The sequence below is a fragment of the Zeus faber genome (assembly GCF_960531495.2).
Source record: "Zeus faber genome assembly, chromosome: 5".
NCBI classification, from domain to species: domain Eukaryota; kingdom Metazoa; phylum Chordata; class Actinopteri; order Zeiformes; family Zeidae; genus Zeus; species Zeus faber.
The window spans coordinates 918399-943542 of NC_137192.1; the positions used below are offsets into that span (position 1 = coordinate 918399).

The 25144-nt window shown below is 40.4% G+C and overlaps 2 protein-coding genes across 4 annotated transcripts in view; both read right to left on the bottom strand.

Moving 5' to 3' along the window:
* The window catches only part of rbbp5 (retinoblastoma binding protein 5), a 50991-nt gene extending 41882 nt beyond the window's left edge, over positions 1-9109 (bottom strand). For both annotated transcript variants that reach the window (XM_080001298.1, XM_080001297.1), the window contains exons 1-6: positions 8988-9109; positions 8567-8592; positions 8268-8440; positions 7758-7898; positions 7331-7493; positions 6283-6392 (exon numbers count right to left, since the gene is read on the bottom strand). In XM_080001298.1, the coding sequence (XP_079857424.1) occupies positions 6283-6392; positions 7331-7493; positions 7758-7898; positions 8268-8440; positions 8567-8592; positions 8988-9006 (632 nt within the window). In that variant the 5' untranslated portion in view covers positions 9007-9109. The remainder of the gene's footprint in view (positions 1-6282; positions 6393-7330; positions 7494-7757; positions 7899-8267; positions 8441-8566; positions 8593-8987) is intronic.
* Positions 9110-14877: 5768 nt separating this feature from the next.
* LOC307230265 (transmembrane protein 263) lies at positions 14878-24272 on the bottom strand. Of its 2 annotated transcripts, none has more exons than XM_080000515.1 (3): positions 24009-24272; positions 23413-23503; positions 14878-16095 (listed from the first exon to the last, which is right to left on the bottom strand). In XM_080000515.1, the coding sequence occupies exons 1-3, from the start codon at positions 24015-24017 to the stop codon at positions 15809-15811; spliced, it is 387 nt and encodes a 128-aa protein (XP_079856641.1). In that variant the 5' UTR covers positions 24018-24272; the 3' UTR covers positions 14878-15808. The 2 variants fall into 2 exon arrangements, with proteins under 2 accessions (XP_079856641.1, XP_079856642.1); XM_080000516.1 differs by lacking the exon at positions 24009-24272 and adding an exon at positions 23591-23595.
* Between the last annotated feature and the right edge of the window lie 872 nt (positions 24273-25144).

Genomic DNA, 25144 nt, shown 5'->3' on the forward strand with positions numbered 1-25144 from the left:
CTATAAACACCGCCCCCACTACATTACCCTTGTCTAATGAGCTCTTGATATTTTCAGTGAGATAGTAGTTGGCCATTTCCGTTGAGTACCCTGGCCTAAATCCGAATTGTTTAGGATAAATAAGTTCATTGCTTTCAAGGTGATCAACCTCTGTTCTGCAATAATTTTTTCCAAGACCTTTGAGAGAACGGGGAGAATAGAGAGAATGGGGAGAATAGAAATTGGTCTATAGTTACCTGCTTGGTCTGGTGCTCCAGCCTTAAAAATTGGCATTATGACCGCTGTTTTCCAGCTTTGTGGGAATTCACCAGTTCCGATGGAGAGGATTATCAAAAGCGTTATAGGTTTGATCAGGGTGGAGCTGTGTGTTTTGATAAGGACAGTATCCAACCCAAACAGATCCTTTGCCTTTGAGTTACTTAATTTGTTGATGATATAACTACTTTCTCTTGGTTTACCCGCCTTAATATAGAAAGACTGTGATGAGTCTACCTGTGTTAGTTTTACTGGTTCAAATTTTTCAGCAAGCTCCTCCACTGATTGAATGAAGTAATTATTAAATTAATTTGCAATTTCTATGCTGTCAGTGCTAATCACTCCATTTACTTCCAGTTGTGTTATTGATTTTCATTGACTGTGCTTAAGTTTAGTAACACTATTTACAGTAGGTGTTTCCAAAAAGAGGTGCTATTTCCTTCAGATTCCGTAATCAGTTGTGTGAAATATGTAGTTTTTGCCTTGCACAGTTCCCTAACTACCCTATTTGTCAGTCCCTTAAAGATAAGGAGGTCTGTATTCCTTTTAGTCGACAGTGCCTTTTTCAGTGCAAGATCTTTTTTCCCCTTTAACTGACGAATGTTATTATTCAGCCAGGGTAATGAGATTCTTCGTCGCATGCATTTAAAGATTTTTGTATATTTCTCAATCAGTTCTTTGAGAGTTTTCATCAAAGTGTTACAGCAGTTGTCTAAATTATTGGATTGTAAAACGTCATTCCAGTCAATATTATTTCGTTCGTTTTCAAATTGTGGCATTTTATTTTTGGGAACAACTGCATTCCCTGGTTTGTTCATTCATAAATATTGGCAGAGACTGTTTTGTTATTTTTCTGACAATCAGGGTCATGTTATGGTCAGAAAGGCTCGTTATTAATTTAAAAGTCCTTGCAATTCATTCGGGTGTTTTTGTGACTATCAGATCAATCATGGTTTTACTCCTTCGAGTAATTCTTGTTGGACCCTTTACCATTTGTTGAAAATTGTATTTTGAAATGATCATTTTCAACTTTTGTTTGCATCTTTTGTCTAGGCAATTTATATTAAAGTCTCCAAAAAAGAGAGATTCAGAGCGACAATTGAACAGTATAAGCAATTCATCCAAACAATGATAAAATGAGACATCATGTGATTGTGGATTATACAGGATTACAACGTTAAAATTCATCTTGGGGGACAATACTACATTTAAGGCTAGACATTCTAAAGATGTGTCCTGTTTGATTTTGTTACATTTTAAAAGTGTCTTTGACATAAAACAATACGCCCCTCCCCTGCCAGATGATCTGTCCTTTCTATAGCAAACATAACCGGGAACATCAATCATACTGGTTGAAATATTACAATTAAGCCAGGTTTCACTCAGAGGTAGGAAGTCTAGTTTAGAGTCCGTCAGCAGGTGTTGAATTTGATCTCCTTTTGATATTATACTCCGAATGTTCAAGTGTCCACGCAGGATACATTTAGGTTTAGACATGGAGTCCCATATCACGTTTCCATGATTTACAGTCTGGGAAAATGGAAATTCATGCTGTTTACGTGCTGATCGGATACCTTTTTCACAGTGTGATTTAAGAATCCCATTAGCTGCACATATCGTCCACTCTGGCAACTTGGGTCGCCTGTGAGAGTACGGTTGTTCAGACTCAGAGAGTTCATGTCCCCCCAGGTGGAAAACAGGGCTGACAGGTGGATTGAGGTCTCGTTGGTAAGTTGTAACGTGCAGCGCGTCCTGCGCAAGCCCCAGCCCGGACGGGCCTAGCAGCGCGTCCACCCTTTCAACAGACCCATACGCAGCCCCAAGACGCACCGCTCCAACCGAGCCTGCCGCTCCAAAAGAGCAAATTTTTAGTTTCATCTGACCCTAGAACTTTCCTCCAGAAGGCCTTTTCTTTGTCCATACGATCAGCAGCAAACTTCGGCCAAGCCTTAAGGTGCCGCTTCTGGAGCAAGGTTTTCCTTCTTGCAAGGCAGACTCTCAGCCCATGGCTGTGTAAAACACACTTGACTGTGGACACTGACACCTGTGTTCCATCAGCATCTATTTCATCGCAGACCTGCTTTTTGGTGGTTCTTGGTTGACTCTTGACCATCCTGACCAATTTTCTCTCAGCAGCAGGTGATCGCTTGCATTTTCTTCCTGATGGTGGCAGTGACAACTATACCAGACACTTTATACTTACAAACAATTGTTTGCACAGTTGATCTTGGGACCTGTAACTGCTTGGAAATGGCTCCAATTATTCCTGACTTGATCAAATTAATAAGCCACTTTTTCAGATCAGTGCTGTGCTCCTTAGACTTTCCCATTGTAGTGTTTGTGACTGAGTCTTTGATACACTGAGTGTATCAAACAAGCCCTATTTAAATGGGCTCAGAGAAGTCACAAGCTGTAAATCAATCCAAATCACCTACAAGAAGTTAAGAGGCCATGCCTCAAAGAACATTTGATTGACAACTTCCTACATCACCAACATTTATAATTCAAGTTGCTGTATGCATATTTTTGACCCAGCAGATTATGTCACATTTTCACAAGAGCCATAATAAATTCATAAAATAACCTAAATTCATGGTTTTTTTTTGATAAAGACGTATGTGCTCCAATAATTCCATCACACAAAAATATGAGTTGTAGATATTATTGGAAACTCAAGACTGCCATGACATACATGTTCTTTACAAGTGTATCTAAACTTTTGGTCACAACTGAACATTGGATGGTTTTCAAGACTTTAATGTACTTGAAGTGTGCACTGCGCAACTATTGTTTGATATATTGAGTATCGGTAGATACTCAAGTACTATATGCATTTTTTGTGTGTGTTATGAAATAATATAATTATATTGTGTTTTGGGGTTCCAGATGCCTCAAAGAAGCTGAAATCCCAAGGCAGGAAGAAGTGGTGGGCAGAACATGCTGCTTTAGGTCAGCCACACAAAAAAAAAAAAAGACTAAAAGAATAAAATACTCTCCGAAACAACTCTGAACAAAACCCTGAAAAAAAACACATTGATATATTTTGGGCTATTGTTGTGTTGTCCAATTGTTTTGTCCAACTGTTTAATAAAACACTTATCTTTTACTAGTTGTCATGCTTTTTCCTCCATTTGGACCTTTCGCCTTAACCATAACTCCTCCTACAAATTTGGTCCACATAAAGTTTTAGCGGCTCAGAGCCCACTATGGCCAACTTAGCACTCCACTCTGAATCTTCACTAAAAACACATTAATAAAATCTACAGGATTGCACATAGGCCTTGAACATCATTAGGTCAGACATCACCCTGTCACACCGACTTACCTGGAGAACTGCTAGCGGCAGCTATTTTTAGGGCACGAGTACGAAAGTGCAGGGCCCAACGGTCCCTACCACAGAGTGTGAGGAACCTATTATTTTTGTAAAAATTATTAGGGCCCGAGCACGAAAGTGCCAGGGAGCCAGAGTGCATGGAACCAATTTTTTTTTTTAAAGAGAGTATTAGGGCCCGAGCACAAAAGTGCAGGGCCCAATGGTCCCTTGCATTGAGAGTGCGAGGAACCAATTTTTTTTTTTTTTTAAGATAATTACGATTATTATAGTGATGATGACGATGATTATTAATAATAATAATAATAATAATAATAATAATAATAATAATAATATCAGGGCCCGAGCACCAACTGGTGCAAAGGCTCTATTGTAATGCAAGGAATTATTATTATTATTTTTCTGAGGACGAATGAATCGCATTTTTAAGGGCCTAAAGATGCTCAAAAACTGAACCTTACACATGCGTTAGAAGTGGTTGAAATTTACATATTCTATCGGTCTGAATGAAGTAGCCCTCTCGTACATTTCGCCTGGATGTATGAAATTTGGTTGGCACATGCAACAGCCCATGACACAAAGTCCCTTTGTGCAATGACCTAAACCGAACAGGAAGTAAGGCATTATGAATGTGCCGTATTGTGAAATTTTTGTGCATTTTTTGCCATTCACAGGGGTTGAAATTTAATTAACTCCTCCTAGGCGGTTAATCAGATCCACCTCAAACTTGGTCAGCATGTATAATCAGAATCAGAATCAGAAATACTTTAATAATCCCAGGGGGAAATGACTTATAAAAGACCTTAACAATGTTTAAGTTGTTAAAAGTTTGAGTTGCCCACGCTCTGGGCGTGTCGTCTAATTTCTATGTTTATTTCACCACCAAACCAAAACAAGAAGTGGTTTGTAACTTGACTGCACATTGTTAAATCTGCATCAAACTTGAAATGTTGAGTTATGGTCATTGCACCCCCTACTGGTAGGAAGTGGATTGTAACTCGACTGTACATGGTGAATTCAGCCCAAAACTTCACAGGTTTGCTAAGAGTTCCGGCCTGAAGACATTAACATGCCAATATTGAGTTATGGTCATAGTGGTGCCTAATGCCAATAGAAAATGTCATTTTTTCATACTTTGACGTACTCCTCCTAAAAACACATTTCTCCCCCGCACAGTGTTTAATGGTCGCAAAAGTGCAAGGCTGTGTCAACCGGTATCCCGCCAGCACCCCCAACATGAGCAGAGCGAGGGCCCACTCATAAATGCTTGCAGCTCTCATTATTATTCTTCTTCTAGCCAGTCTCCGTCTGAAAGTGCCTGGTGTTCAGAAACCATGAAACCCAGGGAGAGGAAACAAATTAATTGTTTTAAGGGTTGTCCAGACCAGCGTTTCTGTTATCCAATAATTGACCAGTCATAATGTCCGGTGAAAATAATTCCCTTGAAACACAGTTTGAATTAATGCTGGGCAATAAAAGAATAAAGATAATTATCGCCAAATGTTTTTCCTCGATGATCTAAAGCTGACTAGTGGTGGACCGATTGATAGGTTCGGCCGATTAATTGGACTGATATTTGCGCATTTTGCGATAATCGTCATCGGCCAATGCCTGCTCTCACGAGGCCGATAAAGAAAAAATGTCATGATATCGATTCTGAATATTGGAAACTGCTTCAATAGTCATTTTCTGCACTATCGATATGCCGGTAGGATATTCCAATATTCCTTGCCCTCTCTTCTCTCCCACAGAGAGCCCACATAGCCCCGCCTCCTCTAACTCACTCGCTGTCTCAGGCACTCCGGTTTGTTATGGTGTTAGTTCATGAAAGGTGGCCAGTGTGGAGCCTCCGCAACCGGTTTTGAAAGAAAACAACAGGAGTGCTACTTAGAAATACTTTGTATTTGAGGCAAAATATAAACCTACCTCAGAGAATTAGAGTGGAGTATTTTTTTCTCTCCCAGACAGCACTGCGCCGTGCGTTCCGGTTTTCCTGTGTTTTTATTATTAGATGTATTTAATTTTTTGTGTTTCCTAACTTGTATGAAACCAACTGTTTCAACGTTTCTTTTTATTTTCGGTTCAATAAGGAAACAAAGCAGCAGGGGGATGCACAGCGTCACTTGCTATTTCATTTCAAGTAGTAATATATTAGCAGTTATTATTTATTTATTTTTAAAATAGCTGAACTGACGGGACTTATTCTATTTTGAATATTCAATTAAAAAATATTATAAATCGACATGCCTTCATGATTTCATTCTTTATATAGCCAGCCTATGAATTGTTTTTAAACTCAATAAACACATAATATTCACCTGGAATGCCTCCGATTTGTCTGGGACATTGAAATCACCAAAACACCAAATTTTTCTAACGCAAACTCTGGTCCAGACATGCTGCGGTCCAAGTTTGATGAACGTCAGACCATATCTGTAAGAGTGGAAGCAGCTTGAGGTGCTGCGCTTTGATTTATACTTCTTTAAAACAAAGTGCAGTATATTAATAACCATATTTAATCGAACTGTCTTTAATTGATTCCATTATTGCCACTGGTGCAATTGCTGCAACTATCCTGGACCCCATGCATTGCTGCCTGCAGCTATATTTTTACTTTGGCTTTGTTGTTGTCATCTTGTTTGTAAGACCCCACCGCACAACTGAACACCCTCTGTGGACAAATATGATCTACTCACCTGCCTTTGCGTGCAAACTCTATGGACTTGATGGCTGTGGTGTTGCTTGTGCCGGTAGTGACTCTAAAGGAGGCCACAAGCTCCTGGGTATCTGTGTTCAATACCAGGATCTATGAGAATCACAGATGTACAGGTTATCATATTGTTCTAGGACTTTCTTCTGGTTGTGTCCCAGGCCAATACTCCCTGTATCAAGTGTGAAAGAAAATGCAGATGATCAATGCTTTGAATGATGTTTCATATATCTTATATTAGACAATAGCCTTTTTGTATCTTATGTAGCTTTTTAAAATACATTGTCTTGGGTTTTAATGACTCACTCAGAGCTCACATTGAAGACACAGTTTTTTAAGATTGTTAAGACAAGACCACATTACTTCTTCACTCAACCTTGTGTGGAGATAAGGATAACCCCAGGGGGCTTGACAGAGCATTGTGGTTTGTTTTATAGCACAGTAAGATTGTACCTGTGACCGGAGTTTGACTGTTAAATCATTGTATAAAAGAAACACCAGGTGATGTGATTGGGGGGCATAGTCTTGTTAATGACACCTACCCAATGGTCCACAAACTCACTGGTATAGAGGCATCTTCGGCAGAAGCAAGGGTAAAATGAGCAGCATCACTGTTTTGAAGTGCTCTTTCTCTTTATTCTGCAGAATAAATATCTTTAATACTCTCAGTTTGTTTCCTGTAGCGAAACAGGTTCACCTCACCTCAGTCTCTTATGTTAATTTGGACATAGTCAAAAGAAAATATTTTTCTGGAAGTGCAAAAGAGTCATTAACACTGAAAAAACAAAATGATAAAAGGCATGATTTGGGAAGATTTTTATTATTAACATATGGACAATATTGTGAGTTTCCCCATTCTTACTCTGCTTAATAGCAGTCAAATGGGGCAAATGTTTAAGCCTTAGAAGAACATGCTAAATGTAATTTGGGAAACTGAAACGTGTATTTCTACCAATGTATGTCCTTCAATTAAAACCTGGACAGAAGAGAAGTCCCCCCCAACCCCCAACCAAACAGAGACAGAGGCCACTGACCTTTCCCTTGGCATTTCCGGTGTAGATGTACTCCCCCCGTCTGTCAAAGGCTGCCACGACATTCAGGTCCGAGTCATCGTCCACAGGCAGGACCACGTGTTTGGAGTCCGACAGTGTCAACAGGACAGGGGCTGACTTCATGGGGCACACCAGGACTTTGTCCCTTTAAAAATGAAAAAAGTATATATAATAATGACATTTAATAAAAACAAAAGGCCATTATTTACATAAAAAATAAACATGCGACAGCAAACACAATGAACTTGAAACTTTTTATAATAGTGATAGGCCTTACTGGGGATGAAGAACACATTGTTTCAGCTTGGCAGTAGGGCACAAAGAATTCTAACCCATGACAACTTATAGTTGCAAACAATTAAGCTAATAATACCGATGAAATACCGATGAAACACCTATGTCAACTCACAGGTCTCTGGGGTGGTACTGTAGTTTCAGGATGGGTGATGGGAATCGGAACCTCTGGTCACAGTCACCTGTCAGGACATCCCACTGGGAGACTATATTGTCTGTTGATGCACTGACCAACTTGTGGCCATCTCTACTCCAACTGGAGACAGAGAGGTTACTTTGTAAGTGTTATTGTTATAAAATACTGCATTTGTTTCAGTGATTGGAATGCGTAAATAACCATCTTCGGGTACACTGATTCTAAACTTTTTTTTAAGTAGATACTTCGCAGGAGTACATGCATCAATTATGTAACCGTATCCTCCTCACAAATAGGGAGATCAGGGAAGTCAAAAGCAAATCTCTGCCAAACATATTAAGCTGATTATATTTATAGACTACTACATTATGTATCACAGAGAGGGGGTAGGTGAGATTAGTAGAAATAAAACAATATGGATCCCCCCGGATTCGTTACTGAACAAGAGTAAGGAAATTCACACACACAAACTTCTATTATGTCTCTTACCATAGCGAGCAGACGGGATGGATGTGTGCACTTATGATTTTAGCAATTCCCCGCGTAAGGAAATCCCAAATGACAATACGGCCATCATTGCAACCGACAGCCAACAGGGTGCCCCAGCGGTTAAAGGTGCAGGTGAGTGCCATGCTGATGCAATCCAAGGTGCCATCGGCCTCCTGTCAAAATCGTAGTGTGTAAATCTACAGGCGAATCCTTGCAATATGTATTTTCGAGAAAACGAAATCCAACACTGGCAGGAAAAGGCCAGTGACATCAGTTAAAACGCATTGTAGATTCGTTACCTCTGGGTAGTTCTGCCCGAATGATTCTAGAAACAAACCAAGAGGGGAAATCATTTTAAATCGTAAAGAAATCACATCTGGCATTAAACCACATATCTATCGACCGCAGACGGATGACAGCTGTTGGTGATAGTAATGCTGCGCTAAGCAACGTTTACTTTACCTAGATAAACCGTCATTTAAACGAATAATATCCAACCTCAACTCGGCAATTAAAACAGCATTGGCGTTCGCTGTGAAATGTAAGAAAACACGGAATGCCCTTGGTAACGTCTGACATTTCCAAAGGACCAGCTGCTCCCATACATGCGCCAGAGCTCGCTAGCTATTTGGTTGTAATAAATGCTAACCTAGGCTAAGTAACGCTGAAACATGGACAAACAACAGCCATGCATCCACGCAGTATAAAAGTATATATTACCGAGCAATTCTAAATTCATTTCTCGACACAGATCCAGAAAGAGTGGGATATTTTTGTTCCTTGAAATTTCTCTGCAGTAACAACCTTTAGCTGTGCCGCTAACAACAATGCGACTGGCGCCCGACTACCAGCCAAGCAAGGACCCCAAACAAAGTAACGGTGAATATGCCGGAACAAAAGTATGTTGTAATTATATATTTATTTGAATTGACGGCACAAATCGAGAAAAATAAAATAATAATAATAATAATAATAATAATAATAATATTTATTTATTATTATTATTATTAATATTGTTCTCAATTTGCCCGGATGTGGACTTGCTCCGCCCATTTTATCGAGGATGCATCGGTGGTGACTTGTGTGGACTTGGGACAGCCAAATATCCCAGAATGCATTTCGCACCAAGCAGTGGTATTGGCCCCCTGGAGCCTGTACTCCCGAGTCGAAATTGCCAAGTCTGAACTACCGAGTCCGCAAGTTCGGACTTCGCGTACTTGGTAATGAGAAACGGCCAATGTTTTATGTGTTCTTAGTCACAGTAATGTTAATTGTTATGCCGTTGTTGGTGTTAGTTAGCCATGTTACATGTATTATGATAGATTATTACTTTTATGTGTTCTGATGGTGTTATGATTGTGGCACCAGGAGTGAGAGTGTGTGTGACCTAGGACACCTAGTGACCTGCCTGGCAGGACAACACCGTGGTGGTTAAAAGGTTGAGCACTCCGATGAATAAAGAATAAAGCACTTAGTTGGGAAATCTAATTGCCTGCCTTTTGCTTGTCTGAAGAAGCTTTAGCCCACCACTATAAACACTCACTGGCCACTTTATTGCGTGCACCAGTTCAATTGCTTGTTAACACAAATAGCTAATCAGCCAATCACATGGCAGCAACTCATTGCATTTAGGCATGAAGCCTTGGTGAGGATGACTTGCTGAAGTTCAAACCGAGCATCCGAATGGGGAAGAAAGGGGATTTAAGTGACTTTGAACATGGCATGGTTGTTGGTGCCAGATGGGCTGGTCTGAGTATTTCAGAAACTGCTGACCTACTGGGATTTTCACGCACAACCATCTCTAGGGTTTACAGAGAATGGCCCGAAAAAGAGAAAATATCCAGTGAGCGACAGTTGTGTGGACGAAAATGCCTTGTTAATGTCAGAGGTCAGAGGAGAATGGGCAGACTGGTTTGAGATGATAGAAAGGCAACAGTAACTGAAATAACCACTCTTTACAACCAAGGTATGCAGAATACCATCTCTGAACACACAACACCTGGAACCTTGAAGCAGATGGGCTACAGCAGCAGAAGACCACACCGGGTGCCACTCCTGTCAGCTAAGAACAGGAAACTGAGGCTACAATTCGCACAGACTCACCAAAAATGGACAATAGAAGATTGGAAAAACGTTGTCCGGTCTTATGAGTCTCGATTTCAGCTGCGACATTCAGATATATATATACACAGACAGACAGACAGACAGACAGGTACTCCTCACTTTACGACCTACCTATTTAACGACCGTTCGGACTCACGACCAGCTCTCCTACCAGTCTGTATTGTGCGCTGCGGACAATACCGCAGCGTGCGTGGCGTCTCAGCGTCAAGCATCTCATTGCGCATCACCCTGTATGTATACTATATACACTATATACACTGTATACATCTCAACTCATCACTGTTCTCAGTCTCGTTCGTGCAGTCTGTCAGTATTCATTCATTACAGTAGCGTTGGCAATCGCCACGCCCCCTTATCATGAAATAATACTGGTCCTAGGAATGAAACGTGAGGAGTATGTGAGGAGTACCTGTGCACACACACACACACACACACACACATATATTTATATATATATATGTGTGTGTGTGTGTGTGTGTGTGTGTGTGTGTGTACGTATGTATTATGCATCTTGAGGTTAACTAAATGCACTTAATGTGAGCCATAACTTCATATTTTGGATTATGGCTACAGTGGCTGGGAACAGCAACAGCCAAAAAGCTATTCTACTAGTTCTAAGCTGGATAGAAGAACATAAACCAATTGCACTAACAGATGTCAATTTACATATGTAATCAGCAAAGTCAATTTGTCAGTTTGTCAATTTACACTAACAAGTATTAAATACATACAGTCAGGTACAAGACAAGACATAGTTCAAACAATATCCAGAATTTAGAGGCAGGAATATAAATGAAATTCATGTGGATGGCTGCACATATTTGTGTGGGTGGATTGAGCTGTCAGATAAATATGCAAGGGGAAAAATATAAATTAGTTATATTATAAAGTATGGTAACAAGTATTAGATACATGCAAATACATGCAGCCAGATACATAGCTCAAACATGATTCAGAATTAAGGAACATAAATAAATGTTGTCATAAAATATAGCAAGGCTGAGGTTAAAAGTATAATCAGAATCACAATAAACAGAAATGAAAAACAATTGGCAGGAAGAATGGGATAAAATCACTGTTCCTCAGACTTCCTTTTTATCACCCCTATTAGATAAGAATGGAACCCGGCTGTGACATTTCAAGGTGTCAACAAGTCTTTTTTTAACGTGTCAACGTCATCGATTAAGAAGAAACAGTCTTTATTTGTCACACTACAACACATGCTTGCACACACACGCACACACGCTTTGATGGTCGCCGGTGAAATGGTTCCTCTGCATTTAACCCATCCTGGCTTGTCCATCCTCTGGGGGCACAGCCAGGAGCAGTGAGCAGCATAAGTGTCCATCGCTGGTCAGAAGATGATGTGTGCACGTCCATGTTTTTGAGGGGGGTCCTTACTGACATGAGGTGGAGGAAACCCCATGTAAACTCCACACAGAAAGGCACCTATTTGGGAGATAACCCGCCGGAGCACGGTGCCAACAGTGCCCCAGGCGGGAATCGAACTCAGGACCGTCTTGCTGTGAGGCAGCAGTGCAATGCACTGCGCCACCGTGCCACGCATGATTATGTCACAAGTCATAAAACGACGCGTTAACGTGTCAGAAGTGACACGTAACACGTTGTTTTCTGACGCGTTAACACGCTATTTCTGACAAATTATTTGCACTTATGGCCTTCCATACTACGGCACTGCCTGTAACGACTGCATAGCATGTACGTATATTAATTTCTGCACAGTGTCAGTAATTTATGCACAGCGTGTCTCTTGCATCGTTGTTCGACATTCGTGACGCAGCCGTCCTCATGGATATTTATGACTTCCTTGATGCAACGTTCCTCATTGGCCACAAGCAGAAAAACGTCATGTTGTTTTCAACACGTTATTATCGACACGTTATTTGCGCTTATGGCCTTCCATAGTTTTTGTACGTGTTAACACGTTATTTCCAACACGCTACTTTGTGCTTATGGCCTTCCATAGTTTTTGTACGTGTTAACACGTTTTTTCCAACACGCTACTTTGTGCTTATGGCCTTCCATAGAAACCAGACGCACAGGCCACCTCCCTCCTGAGGCCCCCAGTTCTGTGAGCCAACACCCCCGCTGGTCGGAGGATGTATTGTATTTTCCTCTTGCAGGGCATAGTTCACAAAATGTAATTATGTGAAAACTGTATATTATAAATCTAATTACAAACATATGAAGCCTATATAAACTGGGATATATTACAATTATTAAAATACATCAATATTAGTTACTAAAATAAGTATTGATAAGTAAAAACAAATACCCATGTATTCATATCATTAACATATTAATATGTATGAGTGAATAGTTCACAAAATATAATTCTATAAAAACTACACACACACACAGTCATTTATATGTCAAATATTAAAAGACATCAATATTATTAAACAATTTATGCAAAAAAACAAAAAACCATATATTACAAATTTCAAATTCCAGTGTAGCTACAGGCGGTGATTGTAGGGGTCCAAAGAAAACAACAAACATTCACAACACGGAAGGTAGGCTAATGGCTCCAAACTTTTTTTTTATTTCATAGACTTTTAAAGTTTGCACACACGGGAATGTCAAGAATGTCTATGACTTCGAACATGAACAAATCGACATCTTGATGTCCAAACTCAAACAAAATATTTCCCCATCAACTCCTGACCTTCTTCATTGTGTGCTTCAATAAGTTGTTCTTCTACTTTGTCTTGACCCAACACAAGATGGTGGCCGGACTGCCTGTGGCAACGTCCGGCCACCATCAGCAGTGTGGCTGGACGTTGACACAGGCAGAGGTACAGCAGTGCGGCTGGACGTTGACACAGGCAGAGGTGCTGCCCTATTGCAGGATTGCAAATGCCTGCACATATGATCCTTCCTTTTTATTGTGACATGACAGCCGGGACAATGGAAATTATCTTCTGTCCTGCAGCCTTGGTGGCTCTTACAAATTCTCATGTCTACAGAAAGCAAGACCATTTTAAAATACAGTGGCTCTATAGTGGATTACACAATTTGCGTAAATGATTTGGATTGTTTCTCACAGACCCATGGGTGTTTTTGTTTTTTTTGTACACCATACTGGTAAGAACATTTTTATGAGATTATACATCTTTATTTCATTTGTTGCTAAAAATCTTGATCGATTATATTTTAAATTACTAAATAATGCAGTCATTAACAGTAATCCCATAAAATTTTATAAATTCCATACAATTTTCTGTTACTTACCTTTTTTTTTTTCCTACCCTGCCTTCCTACCGTTTTTTCATTGTAAAGTGTCCTTGGGTTCCTGAAGGGCGCTATATCAATCCCAGTTATTATTATTATTATTATTATTATAAAAGCTATGGCAAAATTGTATGACAATGGTCAATGTCTAGTCGACGCAATGTATTTCCCTCACACAGTAAAGCATTTAAAACAAAACTTACAACTCTGGTGGACAAGTCCTCAGCACTCATGACAAAATATTTTTTTTAATTGATTGTTGACTTGATCAACATGATGGAACAGTGGAGAATGTTCGATTATTGACTAATCATGACATCCCATTAGGAGTACTGGGTCCACTGGGGCAGGATTATAGTAGTACGCAGATAGGCTGGCAGTCGGATCCATAAGCCTCGGTGTCTCCCACAAGCTTGAAGCACGGCCACGAAAGTCGGAACAAACTTTAAAATTAGGCTTTGTAGATCTAATATGAGCAAAGATTCAGCATCTGGGTTGCTTATTTCTCGGCTCAAATATGTTCAGAAACAGATTTCGGTAGACTGATAAGGTGAAATCAGTGAAAGTTTACTGAGTAAAATTCAATGAAACCTGAAAGCCATGCTCATACGCCAGTGGCTCACAGAATGGGGTCTCACAAAGGAGGTCATTCTCAAACCCCTTTGGCTTAAAACCAGTGGCTTCAGGAGGGGGTCATTCTCAAACTCCATTGGCTCACATAACTAATGGGCCTCAGGAGAGAGGTCTGCAGCTGGACCCTTGCCGGTGTGTACGGGACATCAGAGCTGCCGCTGTCCATGAAGCTGTCTCTTCCAGGGACGCAATCAGGCTCTCTCCTCTGTGAGGTCCGAATTAATGTTTGTTGAAACAGTGCAAAAATAAATAAATAAATAATAATTGCCGTCTTGTGATTTGTCAGGACTTACTCCTCCACTTCCATGGCTGCAAGTGAGTTCACATTTATCCAAGTGTTGCAAAAGTCAAGGACCACGGATTCTACATTTTGTGAAGTTGCAAGGCCCAATTTGAGAGGCTGTGATCCCAGATTGGGAATCTCTGTTTATTTTCAATTTCCAAGGGGTAAAACCAACTGGCATAGACCAAAATGTTTCTGGATGCAATTGGATAAACCTAGAACCAATCAGAGCAACGAAATGTGTAATGTAAGAATTTTATCCCAACAGCCTGAATTTTTTTTTTCTTACATGCCTTGTAAAATGTGACAGTGTAATTAAAATTTGCCAACAACTTTATTGATCTCTTGAAAATACACGTTCCCATCAGCACAGTCCACCAGCAATGGTTTGAGTCAATATTGGAACACAGTAAATTGAAATTTTGCATTGAAATGCTCATATTGTATATAAATGCGATGTAAAAAAAATGTAAGTTTTTCCATGAATAAGGAAAGCTTCATAAAATATCGCATTTCCCAGTTTAAACATGGCAGAATCATAAACATATGGCTTTTTCAAATATTTGCCATAGACAACAGCGCGCGCGCGCGCGCGCGCACGCACGCACGCACGCACACACGCACGCACGCACGCACGCGCACACGCACACGCACACGCACACGCACACGCACACACACACACACAACTTGCCCCAAGTCTGTTACGGCATTTGAACTTGCGATCAAATCTAGTGGCACAGGAATGAAATTAACTTTTGACAAAACCACAACTTTAGGTTGGAGCATTTCTGAAAGCATAACCTTTAAATTCTCGAGTCCTCCATTAGGCAGACTGGAGCGATTGCATATGAACAGTGTTCCAAGGTCGGTGTGAGGCATAGAGCATGAACATTTACCAATTATGAAGCAACAACCGTCCCACTGATATTTAAGGCTGCACCCCTTAAGAATCATTATTCCCAACATCAGATATTGAAACAAAAGATTTGAATAAAGCTCACAAGAAAAAACATGGAAAAGTGGAAAGTTTCAAACGGCATTCGTAGTAAGACGTCCAAACAACTCTAACGGGTCTGTGCAGAGGAAACAAGAAAGAATGAAAAGAAAGTCTTGGAACATTGGAAGAACCGGTACCAGCTGATACTCCGGATGGGCGGGGCTTCTTTTGTGGCTCAGGGTTGAGTGTGATACATAATTGTCGCCAAGTCCGCAAAAATCGCCACCGTGGTCGCCTTCACAGATTCGTTCACTCTGCCTTGTCTTTCCTTTTTGTTGTAAACGGGACTTTACTGGCTACTGTGGAGCCCACAGAGGAAACCCCACCCGCCACTGCAGACACCCCCCCTTTCACCAGGCCGACCCCGATCGAGGGCGCCGAGGTGACAGCCGATTTTGTAATCTCCAAGCTCTTGCCGCCCACCCAGGCGACACCGCCCACGGCAGCGCCCACCATCCCCTTGGTAACGTTGAACAAGCCGCCGGTTACACGCCACACCATACCAGGCTGAGCCACAGGATGTTCCTTGCCTAGATCTGTTTTTAAAAACACAGAAAAACAAAGGAAAAGAGCATGTTAAGTTCTATAACGAGCTACACCATGACAAGATGATCAACCATCTTATATGATCATCTTAAAGGTCACCAATTATGAAAAACTCATGGGCCTACAAAGCTAAGCATGAGAACTGCTCTGTTGTTGACTGCACAGACCAACACAAATCGCTACATCAGCCACTAGCCTCAGAGGACCGAAGAGCTGAGTGGATACCGTTTATTTTTGATGGCAACGTCCCAAAGTGTGACAAAACGGCAGACAAGGGAAATCTAAGTATTTAAAAAATAATTGTGATGTATGTTTATTTTACTGTTAAGCACTAGCTAACACTTTTAGCTTAGGTAATACATTAGAAGTAATTTTCTAGAAAGTTACTGGCCTAACGTTTCCGGTGACAGTTTGTTAGTTGAATGTCTAAGAAAGGCCACATCACTGCTGCTATGGAACTTAAGTAAAAACGACATGTTTTTGTGTAAATGCTTTACTTCTGTTCTGCACTTTTCCTATTACATTATGTTTGTGCGCGTCCCCCCCAAAAATATGAAAACATTTAAACAAACACACCTAGAGTGTGTTTGTTTAAAGAGTTTAGAGCTTTAGCAAACTAGACTTTAGAATAAAGTGTAGTTTTGACAATAAGTTACTTATAACACTATGTACTTACTTATGTAATATGTTACTTATTGCACTACTTTTAAGTTACTCACCAAAATAAGCACAGAAAAATGGATGCTATTTTTGCCGGAAAGCAACGCTGGAAGTAAAGGCAAATTACTACCTGTGCCTCGTCTTCTGCGGGATCGGTTCGGTCGGCAGGTCTTACGTTTGTGCGTCTGCGTGTCCCCCATATTTGAGAGGGCGAGATCCGCTGGTGCCAGGTAGGGCTGCAGATATATCTCTATAATCGTATTCGATCTTGACCGTCCCAATATGGCGACCATGTCGGACAATATTACCCACAAAAATACACGGAGAATCGTGAACTTGATTTTGAATTTCGAAATTGAACGCCCATTAAGATCGATTTTTTGATTCGGAATTTGGACACCCCTGACAGATTCACAAAAGGTTTACCCACTTGCCGTGAATCACGGAAGCCAATTCACCTCCGCCCCTGTCCAGCATGTAGCTGGAGTGTGGCGTGGGGAGCAGCAGCTCATTTGCGTGTAAAGCTACAGACAGCTCGTCGAGAAAAGGACTAAAACAGAGGGGTATAGAGGCATTCCAGAATGGCTAGAATGCATAATCTAAGTGGTATTTTTAGCAAAAAAAATATTTAAAAAATAGTCGCAAATTAACAACTCTTTTAGATGTCTCGAGAGTAATTTAAAGGAGTCCTGCATCACTACCATGCACCACAATGTTTCACTTATCAAAGACCCCGCTGGAGCTAGAATATAACTTTTTGACTTGAATATTTGATGTCGAGTCTCAAGCTTCGCCTCCCCAGACCAATGGATGTGATATTCCCCTTCATGGATCACTTCCAAGACATTTGGAACGGGGCAGAACAGTCCCTTGACTCAGTTGTGTTTAAAATTTTTGTTTCTCACATGTAGGAAACAAATTAAACAAAATGTTAACCAGCGGAACCAGCCCGCACGGTGCACCGCTGTCTGGAGGAACAACAGAAGGCGGGATGACGCGGCAAGGGACAGTGGGGACACACAGGCAGGCATGTACCGGACGGGCCGAGGGTGCTCCTTGATGCATTTTTCAATGTTTCAGTGTGTTTTGTTTTTTTTAAGCGTGAATGTGCATCGAGATAGCAGATTTCCGCGATCAGGACTCACGCCACCATGTGGGCGCCCGTGATCTGCGCCTTGTGTGTGCTCCATTCCCTTATCAAACCAAAACTAAAAAGAACTGTGTTGTGTTTAAAATTTGTTTCATACTGTACAAGTTCGGACACACAAAAATAAAAAGATCTAAGATAAAAACACGGGAAAATCGCCACAGGAACGCACGCACGGCACATCGCTGTCTGGAGAAAAAAGAAACTCAAATTTTCTGAGTTGGGTCTACATTTTGCCTAAAATGCAAAGTATTTCCAATCCTGCTGTTTTCTTTCAAAATCGGTCATGGAGGCTCTGCACTTGCCATCTTTTAATGGGGTAACACCATAATAAACCGGAACGAATAAGACAGTGAAGACGGCGAGTGAGTGAAAGGAGGCGGGGATATGCGGCCACCGCGGCCGTGTGTGTGACTCGCAGTGGGAGCGAAGAGAGGGTGAGGAAGCAGCTGCTACCAGTATATCGATAGTGTGGAAAATGAATATCGAAACCGTTTAAAATATTCGGAATCCATGCATAGAAAAATCTATATTTTTGACAACACTAGTCTGCAAACTTTTTTTATTTAATAAATCGGCCTCGGGAGTGCAGGCATCGGCAGATGCCTATTATCTCAAAATGCACAAGTATCGCACAATTATAGGCCGGCCTATCAATTGGTGGACCACTAATCCTTTTCCCCATCATTTATTAAAAAAATATAACTTTCTAATGAGGAATGATCAACAAAAACAATTAAAAACCAAAACAATTTCAATAAATAATAGACAATAACAAAAAATAAATCTATTAGGACAACCAAATATTAAAAAAACAGTTGTTATGGAAGCAACAACATCATCAAAGAGAGTGGACGTCTGCAGCACAAAGTCAACAGTTCTTGTGAATCTGCATGTCTTTTTCTGGGAGGATGTGTAATTTCTCTGGGCTGATACTGCTGTATCTCCAGCAGTAGAGAAAACCTCTCACTGGGGGTAGAGGAGGCCTGTACACACAGGTGTGAGAGGGCTAGGTCTAGGTCACGTCACTGACGACATGAATTACAGTTTTCAGAGTTCCCGTGAATGCAGCATCACCTCCTGCTTTGGAGCACTCCAGAGAGATGTGTCCGTGTCTTCTTAATACTAGAGAACAACTACTTAGGATGGATTAAAAAATGAAATATATAAATGAGAGCTGCAAGCAGCAATGAGCAGGCCCTCGCTTTGTGCACGTCAGGGGTGCTGGCAGGATACTGGTTGACGCAGCTGTGCACTTTTGTGACCATCGGACACTGCGTGAATGAGTAAGATGTTATTAGGAGGAGTACATCAAAGTATAAAACATGTCATTTTCTTTTGCCAGTAGTTGGCGCTATGACTATAACTCAATATTAGCACAGATGTCTTCAGGCCGGAACTCTTAGCAAACCTTTAAGTTTCGGGCAGATTTGACCAAATACAGTCGAGTTAAAAAAACACTTCCTGCCAGTAGGGGGCACTATGGCGATAACTCAATATTGGCATGTAAATGTCTTCAGGCTGGGACTCTTAGCAAACCTGTCAAGTTTGAGGCAGATTTTGCCATGTTTAGTAGTTACAAACAACATCCTGCCAGTAGGGGGCACTATGACCATAACTGAATATTGGCACGTAAATATCTTCAGTATTAATTTCACCACTTCTGACGCACGTGCAAAGTTTTGCAACTTTGTGTATCTTTAGCCCCTCAAAAGTGTGATTCAATTTGGTTAATTATAAGAATTCCTTGCATTTCAATAGGGCCTTTGCACCACTTGGTGCTTGGGCCCTAAAGTGCAACTTTTATGGACTGTAAAATGCTCACTGCCGTTCACTCGGTAGCGCGACTGAAATATCCAAAAGTTAGGAACTGATAAGCAGAATCAAAATGTACGTGTCTTATCGAATCCATGGCTCTTGGAAATTTGGAACCGGTGAGATATTTTGCGTTTCGCAAAAACATACATTTGAGTGCTGGAGTACCACAAAATTTTGTCTGTCTGTTCTCCGTCTTTAGATTAGTGCTACTCAAACAGAGCAGTTATGTGTGTGCGCAGAAGACAGAAAATGTGTGAATTTAAGTTAAATGTGTTCTACTCAATCTTTTCATTGTCGTTCACAATTGAAAGAAATCACATAATGTGGACGATGCTTTAGTTTCGTGGATTTGCCTGACTGAGGCAGTGTGGCTGTAATTCAGTGTCTTTGGGATTGTCTTCTACCTGTGCTTCTCTATAAATTATATTCTGAACTTGTTTGTCTTTATTTTGAAGAAAATCTATACTATACTGTTGGACTTCAGAGAGAGGGACTACGCATTTTCATTAACTAATTGAAAACGAGCAAGCCACTAATTTCCTACACAGAGGGAAATTGTCAATAAGTTGGGTGAGTTGGGAAGCTAAGACATTGCATTTGAGCAAAGTTGGCCTTATAACGCAGGGCTTCGCAGCTCCTGAGAAAAAAAAAAAGGAATAATCCTGCCCACACTCTCACGGCATGGCACTGTCCACGAGCCGGTGGTTAGGAACATCTGCAAAAGAGGACCTTCCGTCTGTGATGGTTGGGTTTATTTCCCACTTTCATCGCCACATATGTGGAATTACTGGACATTCTGGTCAAAAGTGCAATCTCCCTTGTACACACCAACGGAGGAGAGGGAGACGCGCCGGTGCATCTCCACGCGGACTTTGCACACCGTTACCAGGAATATTGCTCTCTAATGTAAACGTTAGCCTAAACATTTATAATCATTTATTTAATAAAAAAAAAAAAATACACAATCAAATGGCAATTTCAGTATTTCAATAGTTGTTTTTTTTGGGGGGGTTTTTTCCCCCGAATTTCCATCCTGCAGCCCTACAACACAGCTGAATAGCTGCTGTGCAGTGATGATTTGCGAGTTCCTATTTGCACATTGCGCTTTACAGGTTAATTATCGACAGAGTTTAATTCGCGAGGAGGCAGACCATTAAATTAGCAAAATAAAATGTCGGCTTCATGGTCCAGCGCAAGCTATGGAATGGAATTTGGATCGGCACGTGGATCTGCGACATTAGTCCGATATCTGATGAGTGAATCAGTATCGGCCTGATACCGATATTGGATCGGACCCATCTAACCCAATAATTTTAAAACCATCTATTTTATTTGAAAAAAAAATTGATTTGTAAAAAGGTGGATTTCACTGACACACACACACACACACACACACACACACACACACACACACACACACACACACACACACACACACACACACACACACACACACACACACACACACACACACACACACACACACACACACACACACTTTAAGAACAGGGATCAAAAGATTACTGTACCTATAGTAGTCAGACCTGGACTACATTATAATAAGAAGCCTAAACGGCATTTATAACCTTATTTCAGATTCTGAAACCTTTATCCTTATTTGTGAATGTTCAGGCATGTTTAGGCTGGTACTGGTTTGTTTCACTGCTGGTTGTGTCCGTCAATCAAACCTGGCAGTTTCTTGGGAGTTTTGTGGAATTCATTGTTTGTGCTGCTTAACATGTTAAAACTGTATCTTCCTACAGTGTTTCAGAATTAGCACAACTCTCATACCTTTAAACCACTAAAACTTACTATAAATGTGGAACTGCTCTGTAAATTAAAACAAATGTACCTGAAATGCATTTAAGAAAGAATTATGTTTATGTTTAGAAGTCTTATTTTTAGTAGTATTGGCTACCTTTTGATCACTTATGCATGGAGTAGAAGTGAGCAAGTGCAAGCACGGGTGCACGTCGGGATGTAAGCCACAGTAACACCCATGCCCAGGCATGAAACAATCCCATATAAATATAGGGTTCATTGAGGCAAATGTTTGTGGCTTCTTCTTAGGTAATGCCATTTTGAGCGGTGTATGATCATAAATTTCCTGCACGCAATTACATACAACATGTCTATTAGGGGAAAGCTTGTAGCTCTTGCACAACCATGACTTCTGAACATATCCCTAGTTCTTTAAAAAAAACAAAGAACAAAAAAAACCCCATTGTAATCAACAGTCGGGCATCTCTTTAGAATTGCACAATGCTCGCAGATCGCCCCCTCCCATCAAGTAGAGCAGGGGTGCCCAATAGGTAGATCGCGATCGACCGGTAGATCATGAAGGTAGCACGGGTAGATCGTGTGCCAATCAAATAATTTTTTTTCGATGTTAACCTATCATCTATCCTCCATTTGGCATTTGCCACTTGATTGACGTACAGGGCAGCCAGTCTAATGTTGCTTAAAACTTTGTTCATTGGGTAACAATCACAACACAAGCCTTATTCACATAATAACTACACTATACTATAATAACACACTTATTCACTCACTTATTCCACAAGCATTATTTGAGCGAGATCTCTTCAAAGACGGCTGTTCCGTGCACATCTGGAGGAGGCTGACTGCAACTACTCTGACCTCTTGCTACACACTGACGTGAGATGGCTTAGTAGGGGGAAATTCCTGCAGAGATTTCGAGAGCTCTGTCCAGAGATAAAGGAATTTCTCCTTGTCAGTAAAAATGCAGAATACAAGCAACTTATTGACGATCAGTGGCTGCTAGACTTGACATTTTTAACTGATCTGACCAACATGTTGAATGAGCTTAATTTACAGCTGCACGGAAAAGACAGAACCGTGGTCAACATGATCAGTTCAGTTAATGCCTTCAAACGAAAAATGTAACTTCTGTCCCCAAAGCTGCGCTATGATTTGGGGAACTTTCAAAACCTCGCATCAGAGCTGGAGACCCAAGGGAAGGCGGGTACGCAACTTGACAGTGGGCGCTACACAGAGCAGTTTGAAAACTGTCTGTCAGACCTTGACAAAAGGTTTCAAGACTTTGCTCTTGTCGAACCAATCACTACATTATGTGCTTTATGTGCTACCCATTTAGGGAAGATGTTGAGGTTGATTTACTCGCATCAAAAATTGCAACACTGTTCTACCTGAACTCTTCTGCAGTGGCAAATCAGATGTTGACCTTACAGGCTGACATTGAGCTGAATTCTAGGGCTCATGGACAGTTTTGGAACTTACTCATGGAGGAAAAGTACCTAAACATGAGGAAAACTTATTTATGTGAGTCAGCCTTTTCCCACATGAAGATTATAAAGTCCAAATACCGTTCCACCATGACGGATGAGCCTCTACTGTCCGGACTATTCAACCCTGGCGACTCCATTCAGTGCAAGTCATCAGAGTGAGGTAGTGACCATAAATGTATTTTATTGTATTGTGCCGTAAAGGTTCATGCATGGATGCAAGGTACGCCAACATATATTGTATATATAAAGTATACTCAGTATCTTCTTCTTCCGGCTGCTCCTGGTAGTATACGGGTAGTATATATATAACTAAATATATTTAGCATTTTTTAATGCAGGTAGATCATTTTGACCTGGTCATTTTAAAAGTAGCTGGCAAGTAGGGTCCCTGAAGTATTGGATTTAGCCATTACCTGCTGTTGCTGTGTCGCTCTCCATGGACTCGGGTTCATCCCCAGTGGGACTGGCCCCAGGTTGGCCATCTGCATTGACGTTGTTCACATTCTGAAAAAGGTTAACACCCGTGTCGTTAATATGAACGGTTTCACAATTTGCTATAGTTGAGATCAATTAAAGAATAAAAAATGAAACCTTTAATCTTGACATCAGAAGGCCAAATGCCACGTGGACAAGCATTACGTCTATGTTGAGCAATAGGAAAGTTAATGACACGTTTCTTGCATTTACATCGATATGAAAACATACCGATAATATATGAGATTAATTGTTATGGAAATGTAACCAACCGTTTTTTTTTTGTTTTTTTTTACCAGTTCGAGAAAGGTTTTACCGGAAATAATTTGCTTTTGTGTTCAAGTTATTATGAGAAGTTACGAGATTTCCTTTCTTTTTTGCAGAGGGCAGCCTTCCTACATTAATAAAATCGTACGAGCATTACGGTTCCGGTTACAATGACGTGCTCGTACAACTATACGTCTGACGTAACTTGTTGTTTAGTCCAAAGAAAAGTAAAAAAAAAAAAAAAGAAAAACAATATCGAAGCGGTTACCTTCACCATTTCATCTGATGGGGTTTTCAGGCGCAACTGGTCCCCCAAAAACACGGTTTCGCTATCAGCCACTCCCCGCTTGCGACTTTTGCTTAAATAAATGTTCTTATTATTAAGACTACCCGTCGATGTATGCCTTCTAGTGGGATTCTTCTTAGGCTCTTCTTTCACGCCGCACGGAAATCAAATGAAAACTGTCGTTTCAAAGTTTGACACCCCGCCGCAAGTAAGTGTAGGTTGGCGCTGCTGCGTTCTGTCGACGTGGCGTCCTGGTCTCCGGATCTTGCGTCACCCGAAGACGCAGATACGCTCACTTTATTACATTTTCTTAAGAATGTTCTTATTGCCTGCATGATTTATATTTTATTAACCAAATGCTCATCGTTGTCTAAATGGTTGTATATTCATGTTTTAATTATATATATATATATATATATATATATATATATATATATATATATATATATATATATATATATATGTATATGTATATATAGGTATATATATATATATATATATATATATATATATATATATATATATATATATATATATATATATATGTATATGTATATGTATATGTATATATAGGTATATATATATATATATGTGTGTGTGTGTGTGTGTGTGTGTGTGTGTGTGTGTGTGTGTGTGTGTGTGTGGGTGTGTGTGTATATAGATGGATGGAACGAAAGAAAGATTGATAGATTAGGAATTCAAAATATAAAATATATTTTTTAATTATCTTATGTCAACATGCTTTGTTTTTATGAAGAATCAGATGTTACACAAATTACCAAGGAATCCCCTTTTTACAGTTTGTTTTTCTGGCAGTCCCTGAATTCCCTAGCCTGGCAACGCCAGAACAATTCGCAAATGGTATTAAGTCAAATTGTCTGGAACCTCTCAGTTCATTTTCAATTTCCAAGGGGCGTTACCAATGGCCGCAGACCTAAATGTTTCTGGACGCAGTTGGATAGACCTACAACCAATCATAGCAATAAAACATGTGACGTAGCACTGAGGGAGGGAGTTGGTAAATTAAACTTTTATCAAATCCTGTCCTGAGTACGGCAAACACATCTTTGTTATAAAAAAAACTTTTAAAATAAAATGTACTGCCTGGTACATTCAAT